The sequence below is a fragment of the Tachyglossus aculeatus genome, chromosome 23, assembly GCF_015852505.1.
Source record: "Tachyglossus aculeatus isolate mTacAcu1 chromosome 23, mTacAcu1.pri, whole genome shotgun sequence".
Classification (NCBI taxonomy): domain Eukaryota; kingdom Metazoa; phylum Chordata; class Mammalia; order Monotremata; family Tachyglossidae; genus Tachyglossus; species Tachyglossus aculeatus.
The window spans coordinates 38,523,726-38,533,010 of NC_052088.1; the positions used below are offsets into that span (position 1 = coordinate 38,523,726).

Sequence of the window (9,285 nt, forward strand, 5' to 3'; positions counted from 1 at the left end):
GGCTTCCGACGCCCAAACAGTCGCCGCCGTTGGCCCGCTGGCCTTGGAATCAGTGGTTCTCCTGCAGGATGTCATCATCATCATCATCATCATCATCAATCGTATTTATTGAGCGCTTACTATGTGCAGAGCACTGTACTAAGCGCTTGGGAAGTACAAATTGGCAACATATAGAGACAGTCCCTACCCAACAGTGGGCTCACAGTCTAAAAGGGGGAGACAGAGAACAAAACCAAACATACTAACAAAATAAAATAAATAGAATAGATATGTGCAAGTAAAATAGAGTAAAAAATATGTACAAACATATATACATATATACGGGTGCTGTGGGGAAGGGAAGGAGGTAAGATGGGGGGGATGGAGAGGAGGACGAGGGGGAGAGGAAGGAAGGGGCTCAGTGTGGGAAGGCCTCCTGGAGGAGGTGAGCTCTCAGCAGGGCCTTGAAGGGAGGAAGAGAGCTAGCTTGGCGGAGGGGCAGAGGGAGGGCATTCCGGGCCTGGGGGAGGACGTGGGCCGGGGGTCGATGGCGGGACAGGGGAGAGCGAGGGACGGGGAGGAGATTAGCGGTGGAGGAGCGGAGGGTGCGGGCTGGGCTGGAGAAGGACAGAAGGGACGGGAGGTAGGAGGGGGCGAGGGGATGGACAGCCTGGAAGCCCAGGGTGAGGAGTTTCTGCCTGATGCGCAGATTGATTGGTAGCCATTGGAGATTTTTGAGGAGGGGAGTAACACGCCCAGAGCGTTTCTGGACAAAGATAATCCGGGCAGCAGCGTGAAGTATGGATTGAAGTGGAGAGAGACACGAGGATGGGAGATCAGAGAGAAGGCTGGTGCAGTAGTCCAGACGGGATAGGGTGAGAGCTTGAACGAGCAGGGTAGCGGTTGGGATGGAGAGGAAAGGGTGGATCTTGGCAATGTTGGGCGCCGCCAACTGGGTCTGTGCTCCTCAGGCTGGCCTTGACCGCCATGAACAAGTACGAGGAGGCCATCGCCAGTTACCAAAAAGCCCTGGCTCTCGACCCGGAAAACGACTCCTACAAGTCGAACTTGAAAATCGCCGAGCAGAAACTGAGGGAGGTGTCGAGCCCTGTAAGTTCTTCCCGCCGTCCTTGGGCCTTGGTGTGGGCACCTGCCTTTGTGTGTGTGTGTGTTTGCTGTCCCTCTGTGGTGTGTATGTGTGTATTTCCCCCCCTTTAAGTGCGTCCAGTAGCTGCTCTGAATGGGGTGATTTTTCCGGCCGGATCTCTTTGCAGACAGGAACAGGACTGAGCTTTGACATGGCCAGCTTGATCAACAACCCGGCGTTCATCAGCATGGTGAGTGGGCCTCCTCCCTTCCCCGGCCTCACGGCCCTGAGGACGACGATTGGTATTTGTCGGGCGCTTACCGCATCCTCGGCGTCGGGGTAGACGCCACGCTCATCGCGACAGGTCCCTGTCCCACGTGGCGCTCACAGTCTTCACCCCCGTTTTTCGGAGGAGCTAACTGAGGCCCGGAAAAGTGAAGTGACCTGCCCAAGGTCACCCGGCAGACAAGTGGCGGAGCCGGGATTAGAACCCAGGTCCCAGGCCGGGCTCGATCCACTAGGCAAGCCCCTTCTCTTGGAAGACGGGCCGAGTCGGCCCCACACCTCGTGGGGAAAGGATGGTTGTACCGGGCCTGGCTTCTGGTTTAGAATGAGAATCATCATCAATCGTATTTATTGAGCGCTTACTATGTGCAGAGCACTGTACTCAGCGCTTGGGAAGTACAAATTGGCAACATATAGAGACAGTCCCTACCCAACAGTGGGTTCACAGTCTAAAAGGGGGAGACAGAGAACAAAACCAAACATACTAACAAAATAAAATAAATAGAATAGATAGGTACAAGCAAAATAAATAAATAAATAAATAGAGTAATAAATATGTACAAACATATATACAGGTGCTGTGGGGAAGGGAAGGAGGTAAGATGCGTTCATTCAATCGTATTTATGTTGCCAACTTGTACTTCCCAAGCACTTAGTACAGCGCTCTGCACACAGTAAGCGCTCAATAAATGCGACTGAATGAATGAATCTAGCTTTACTTCTATTTATTCTGATGATGTGACACCTGTCCACATGTTTTGTTTTGTCGTCTGTCTCCCCCCTTCTAGACTGTGAGCCTGCTGTCAGTTAGGGACCGTCTCTATATGTTGCCAACTTGTACTTCCCAAGCGCTTAGCACAGTGCTCTAGCACACAGTAAGCGCTTAATAAATACGATTGAATGAATGAATGACTTGACACCTGTCCACGTGTTTTGATTTGTTGTCTGTCTCCCCTTTCTAGACTGTGAGCCCGTTGTTGGGTAGGGACCGTCTCTATATGTTGCCAAATTGTACTTCCCAAGCGCTTAGTCCAGTGCTCTGCACCTAGTAAGCGCTCAATAAATACGATTGAATGAATAAATAAATACAATTGAATGAATGAATGAATAAGCACTTAGCAAATATCATTTAACAACAACAAAAATAAAACAAACCCCAGTCTGAGTGACCGTCTCGGCCCTGATACTTTCATCTACATGGTTACTCCTTTCCGTTAATGGGCTCGGGATCTCTGGATTTTCCCTGGGTCCTCTCTGGCTCTCCCTCCAGTGTCCCTAGGGAAGCAGTGAGGCCTAATGGAAAGAGCAAGGGTCAGAGGACCCGAGTTCTAATCCCACCTCCGCCACATATGTGCGGTGTGACCTTGGACACTTCACTCTGTGCCTCAGTTCCTTCAGCTGCCAAGTGGGGATTGAGTATGTGTTTTCCCTTGTACTTAGACTGTGAGTCCCATGTGGAACCTGATTATCTTTTACCCCAGTGCTTAGAACAGTTCTTGGCGCATAGTAAGCGCTTAAATACTACAATTATTATTATTGTCGTTGTTTTTGCGTCTTCTAGGCGGCAAGTTTGGTGCAGAATCCTCAAGTGCAGCAGCTGTAAGTATCTGCCACCTGTCCTCAGCGCTCCGTAAATCCCACTGATGGATTGATCGATGGTTAGCTCATCCCGGGCCCTGCGGGTGTTTCTTTGCTGCCCAGCTGCCTCCGTGGGAACGGATCTCCTCTGCTTCCAGGGACTGACTGGGAAATGTGTCTCCAGGGGTTGGGATTAAATACGTCACCTTGGAATTTGGGGGTGGGGGGCGGCCCCGGCCCCTTCCCACTCTGTGTTTGTCAGGGAGCGCGGGAGGGCCGTCTCTCCCAGGCTCCTCCAGCCCTGTGGTTTGGGAGCAGGTGTGGGGCCTCTTTCCCAAATCCCACGGCCCGGAAGAGTCCCGGGACCATCGGAAGCTCTTTGCCCGTTGTAGGATGTCCGGGATGATGACCAACGCTATCGGGGGTCCGGCTGCCGGCGTCGGGGGCCTGACGGATCTGTCCAGCCTCATCCAAGCGTAAGTGCCGCCCGTTTGATGATGCCGATGGCCTTTGTTAGGCGCTTACTATGTGCAAAGCGCCGTTCTGAGCGCCGGCGGGAGTCGACCGCGGGGAATCGCAGGCCGCCCCCTCGGGCTAACCGGAGCCGGATCCGAGCCCGCCCTCCCAGCTGCCCGTCCAGAGGGGGCCGGCTTGGGTCTGCGCTACCCACGGAGGCCGGCCCGGGCTTCGCCGTGCCCGAGTTAGATAATAATAATAATGATGATGGCATTTATTAAGCGCTTACTATGTGCAAAGCACTGTTCTGAGCGCTGGGGAGGTTCCAAGGGGATCAGGTTGTCCCACGGGGGGCTCCCGGTCTTCATCCCCATCTTCCAGCTGAGGTCACTGAGGCCCAGAGAAGTGAAGCGACTTGCCCAAAGCCGCACAGCTGACAGTTGGCGGAGCCGGGATTTGAACCCGTGACCTCCGACTCCAAAGCCCGGGCGCTTTCCGCTGTGGGGGCCTGGCCCGATGGCATCCCGAGCCCCACTGCCCGGCCTCCCCGAGCCCCTTTTCCCCGTGGCCTCCAGCAGAGAGGCGTCTGGGAGAGGGAGGCCCGGCTGCTAATCCTAGCGCTCCTGTGGGATTTAAGATGAGGCACTGAACCTCTCCGGATCCCAGTTTCCCCACCTGTAAAATGGGAATGAGATCACTTGGAACGGAGAATAATAATAATAACGATGGTGTGTGTTAAGCGCTTACTATGTGGAAAGCGCTGTTCTAAGCGCTGGGGGGGTATAAGGTGATCAGGTTGTCGCTTACTGTGTGCAAAGCACTGTACTGAGCGCTTGGGAAGTGCAAGTCGGCAACATATAGAGACGGTCCCTACCCAGCAGTGGGCTCACGGTCTAGAAGTCTTGTATCTCCCCCAGCGCTTAGAACAGTGCTTTGCACATAGTAAGCGCTTAGCAAATGCCATCATTTTTATCATCATCATCGATCATATTTATTGAGCGCTTACTTTGTGCAGAGCACTGTTCTAAGCGCTTGGGAAGTACAAGTTGGCAACATATAGAGACGGTCCCTACCCAACAGAGGGCTCACAGTCTAGAAGTCTTGTATCTCCCCCAGCGCTTAGAACAGTGCTTTGCACATAGTAAGCGCTTAGCAAATGCCATCATTTTTATTATTGGGATGAAGAGGGTGAGCCCCCACGTGGGACAACCTGATCACCTTGTATTCCCCCCAGTGCTTAGAACAGTGCTTAATTATAATAATAATGATAGCATTTATTAAGCGCTTACTATGTGCAAAGCACTGTTCTAAGCGCTGGGGAGGTTACAAGGTGATGAGGTTGTCCCACAGGGGGCTGACAGTCTTAATCCCCATTTGACAGATGCGGGAACTGAGGCCCAGAGAAGTGAAGTATCTTGCCCAAAGTCACACAGCCAACAAGTGGCGGAGCCGGGATTTGAATCCATGATCTCTGACTCCAAAGCCCGGGCTCTTTCCATTGAGCCACGCTGCTTCTCTAGCACATAGTAAGCGCTTAACAAATACCATCGTTAGTAGTATTATTATTACACTCGTCTCCATGATCTCTGACTCCGAAGCCCGGGCTCTTTCCACTGAGCCACGCTGCTTCTCTAGCACATAGCAAGCGCTTAACAAATACCATCATTAGTAGTATTATTATTATAACTCATCTCCATGATCTCTGATTCCAAAGCCCGGGCTCCTTCCACTGAGCCACGCTGCTTCTCTAGCACATAGTAAGCGCTTAATACCGTTGTTACTATTAGTAGTAGTATTATTATAACTCGTCTCCGTGATCTCTGACTCCGAAGCCCGGGCTCTTTCCACTGAGCCATGCTGCTTCTCTAGCACATAGCAAGCGCTTAACAAATACGGTCGTTACTATTAGTAGTATTATTATTATAACTCGTCTCCGTGATCTCTGACTCCAAAGCCCGGGCTCTTTCCACTGAGCCACGCTGCTTCTCTAGCACATAGTAAGCGCTTAACAAATACCATCGTTAGTAGTATTATTATTATACTCGTCTCCATGATCTCTGACTCCAAAGCCTGGGCTCTTTCCACTGAGCCACACTGCTTCTCTAGCACATAGTAAGCGCTTAACAAATACCATCGTTACTATTAGTAGTATTATCATTATAACTTGTCTCCATGATCTCTGACTCCGAAGCCTGGGCTCTTTCCACTGAGCCACGCTGCTTCTGTAGCACATAGCAAGCGCTTAACAAATACCATCATTAGTAGTATTATTATTATAACTCATCTCCATGATCTCTGACTCCGAAGCCCGGGCTCTTTCCACTGAGCCACGCTGCTTCTGTAGCACATAGTAAGCGCTTAATATCTTCGTTACTATTAGTAGTATTATTATTATAATGCGTCTCCGTGATCTCTGACTCCAAAGCCCGGGCTCTTTCCACTGAGCCACGCTGCTTCTCTAGCACATAGTAAGCGCTTAACAAATACCATCGTTAGTAGTATTATTATTATAACTCGTCTCCATGATCTCTGACTCCGAAGCCCGGGCTCTTTCCACTGAGCCACGCTGCTTCTCTAGCACATAGTAAGCGCTTACCAAATACTGTCATTATTATTATTATTATAATTGGTTTCCCGTAAGCGGTGGTCCTGCCCGCGGGCAGAGCGCTGACGGGCATCCTGCCTCCTCCGTCCTCGCAGGGGGCAGCAATTTGCCCAGCAGATCCAGCAGCAGAACCCCGAGCTCATAGAGCAGCTGCGTAACCACGTCCGAAGCCGATCGTTCAGCGGCAGCGCGGCCGAGCACTCCTGATCCGTTCCCCCTCCTCCTCCTCCTCCTCCTCCTCCTCTCCCCCGTCCTCTCCCTTACCCCCCCCCCCCCGACCCCCTCCCCCGGAGCCCCCGCCGCGGACGGTCGCCAGCCCCACCGTGCTCCCTTTGGCGGCGAAGAGAACCAAGAATCGGTCCCGAGCACGTGTGTCAGCGCCGCGGCTGGGGCCGGGGAAGGAGCCCGGCATGCGTTCGTTCGGTCCGATCGGTCCGTTAGAAAATCGAGTCGCCCCCTCCCCGTGTCTGTGCAGTGCAGTGTCGCCACCGCTGTAGAGGACGTGAGCCCGCCCCCACCACCATCCAAGCTCCAGCCCCCGCTCCGGGTCGTAGTGGACGTCAGGCCTCAGCCTCTCCCCTTCTACTAAAGCCGGGCCGGGGCTCTGTTCCCGTCATAGTGGGAGTCTCTGATTTCTGAGCCTCCCCGCACCCCAGGTAAACGAGCGTCGATCCTCCGGTCTCCTGGCCGTCATCACCCCGGGCCATCGAGGGAGGGAGGGGTGGCTGAGAAAGAGAAGTTGGCGGGAGAAAGCTGAACGGGAGGAAGGAGGGGAGGTAGAGGCCAGGAAGAAGGGCCGAGGGGGTCGGTCCCCCCGACCCCACGTCGTAGCGTAGAGGGCTGCTGGGCCACGGAATTAAGGGAGTCCACACAGCCCCCTCGACGAGCGGCAGACACCCGGCCGGGGCGGCCCGCCTTCGAACCGAACCGAAAGCGAGTTGTCACGGCCAAGTCAATCAACCCTCGCTCGGTTAAGGATTTCCCAAGTGCGTTTCATTCGGCTCCGATCGGGATCGATTTTTTGAGCTCACGGTGGATTTGAAACAATTTTAGGGGTAGCTGTCCCGCCCCGATGTCAGAGTCCGTGTCTCCTCTTCTTCGGCCCGATCTCCCGGAGACCAAGGTTTCCACTGAGGGTTGGGTGGGGAAGGGGGCAGGAAATGAGGGGAGTAGAAGGGTTGGAGGGGCCGGAGGGGTAGTTTCGCTCCAAGAAGCAGCCTCGCTCGGCGGACGGGGGCCCAGTTGGGGTTCACGTCCCAGTGCCGACTGCCCTCCGGGGCCTCGGGACGGATGGGCAACCGGGGAAGAGGACAAAGCACTTTAGAGAGCAAGTTCTAGAGCAAAGCCTGGGACAACTTCCCCACCCGGGACCTCAGACTCTCCGCTTTCAGCAGGGGAAAAGACTGACGGCGGAGAAGGAGAGACAAGCCAGAGATCCAGTAGTTTCTAGGCGGGAAAGAGAGGGAGGCGGTCCTTGTCCGCGTCACGCGGGGACAATCTGGAGCTGGATGAACGCTCAGGGCATTTTGCAGACAGGAACCCCGACCCCTTCCTAACTCAGTGGCTTTGGGTCTCCCGTCCCGACTATGACCCCTCTCGCGGCCTCCCCCTTGCCCCGGGTGACTGAGCCCTTCCCCGACGGCAAGTCCCTGGGGGAGAAGCGAGAGGCCGGGGCTTGATCCTGCTGAAAAATGTCCGGTAAGAGTATACCAAAATACCGAATTAGAAGTGATTACCCTTCAGACGTATCAAAAAGCCATGAAACGAACCCCGACCCACTTCGTCTCCCCCACTGCCGCTAATAATCATTCAATCCTATTCCAGCGCTAACCGGTCAAACCCCGAGACCCGTTGCCCGCCCGTCTTCAGCCACGTTCCCCGTCACACGTTTTTCACTCATCTCTCTGCAAAGATGTTTCCGCTTTCCAACGACTTAGTGATGCGGGATCAAGACGGGCGGACGGGTCAGGTCCGTGAAACCCGGCGGCTCCGGGACGCGAGGTGCGGCCGTGCTTTTTGTAACCATTTTGATCTGTACCAAATTTCTCATCTGCAGCGTGTACGGGGAGAACGCCCCTCGTTTCTCACGCTGCTGTTTTTACAGCATTTGGCTCTGGCCAGAGGGGTGTGAAGGTCCCCGCCTTTCACGAGTGAACAGATGATGCTTTCTAGTCACCCCAAAACCACACAAAGGTAGCAGTTCCACCCTTGTCCCCCCAAGCTCACTAAATGAAATTAGGGAAAAGACAGAAGGATCACACAATAGCAAACGTATGTGATTGGTGTACAAGTGGACGAAAAAAACTGCCTCTACAGCGGCTAAACAGTTGTGCTTGGTCATTATTTCACTTAATCGTTCTGGATGAGGAAAGCCCGACTTTCTGGTTTTACACTAACTGCACTTTATTTTGCACTACGAGAACATTTCATACCGGTGGTTCCAGTTAGCGGAAAGCCACTCTTTCAAGTAAATATCGCTCTCATTTTAGACGCCAGTTTCTCACGGAAAGTAATAAACAAGTATGCGTTGAAGGCTTCTTCACCTCTTCTTTGAGTTAAATGTTAATAATGATGGCATTTATTAAGCGCTTGCTACGTGCAAAGCACCGTTCCAAGCGCCGGGGAGGTTACAAGACAATCAGGTTGTCTCAAAGGGGGCTCACAGTCTTCATCACCATTTTACAGATGATGATGATGATGGTATTTATTAAGCGCTTACTATGTGCAAAGCACTGTTCTAAGCGCTGGGGAGGTTACAAGACAGGTTGTCCCAAAGGGGTCTCACAGTCTTCATCCCCATTTTACAGATGATGATGATGATGATGATGATGATGATGGCATTTATTAAGCACTTACTATGTGCAAAGCACTGTTCTAAGCGCTGGGGAGGTTACAAGACAGGTTGTCCCAAAGGGGGCTCACAGTCTTCATCCCCATTTTACAGATGATGATGATGATGGCATTTATTAAGCACTTACTATGTGCAAAGCACTGTTCTAAGCGCTGGGGAGGTTACAAGACAGGTTGTCCCAAAGGGGGCTCACAGTCTTCATCCCCATTTTACAGATGATGATGATGATGGCGGCATTTATTAAGAGCTTACTATGTGCAAAGCACTGTTCTAAGCACTGGGGTAGAGACGAGGTAATCAAGTTGTCCCACGGGGGGCTCACAGACTTAATCCCCATTTTCCAGATGAGGGAACCGAGGCCCAGAGAAGTGAAGTGACTTGCCCAAAGTCACACAGCTGACAGTTGGCGGAGCCAGGATTTGAACCCATGACCTTTGACTCCAA

General features: G+C 52.8%; 1 protein-coding gene across 2 annotated transcripts in view; it reads left to right on the forward strand.

Annotated features, from left to right (window-relative positions):
- The window catches only part of SGTB (small glutamine rich tetratricopeptide repeat containing beta), a 42,331-nt gene extending 33,804 nt beyond the window's left edge, over window positions 1-8,527 (forward strand). The window contains exons 7-11 of one of the 2 annotated variants that reach the window (XM_038765794.1): window positions 951-1,089; window positions 1,254-1,316; window positions 2,913-2,950; window positions 3,322-3,405; window positions 6,086-6,197. In XM_038765794.1, coding sequence (XP_038621722.1) covers window positions 951-1,089; window positions 1,254-1,316; window positions 2,913-2,950; window positions 3,322-3,405; window positions 6,086-6,197 — 436 coding nt within the window. Of the gene's footprint in view, window positions 1-950; window positions 1,090-1,253; window positions 1,317-2,912; window positions 2,951-3,321; window positions 3,406-6,085 lie in introns of both variants that reach the window. The other variant, XM_038765795.1, reaches the window with a different exon arrangement.
- The last annotated feature ends 758 nt before the right edge of the window (window positions 8,528-9,285 follow it).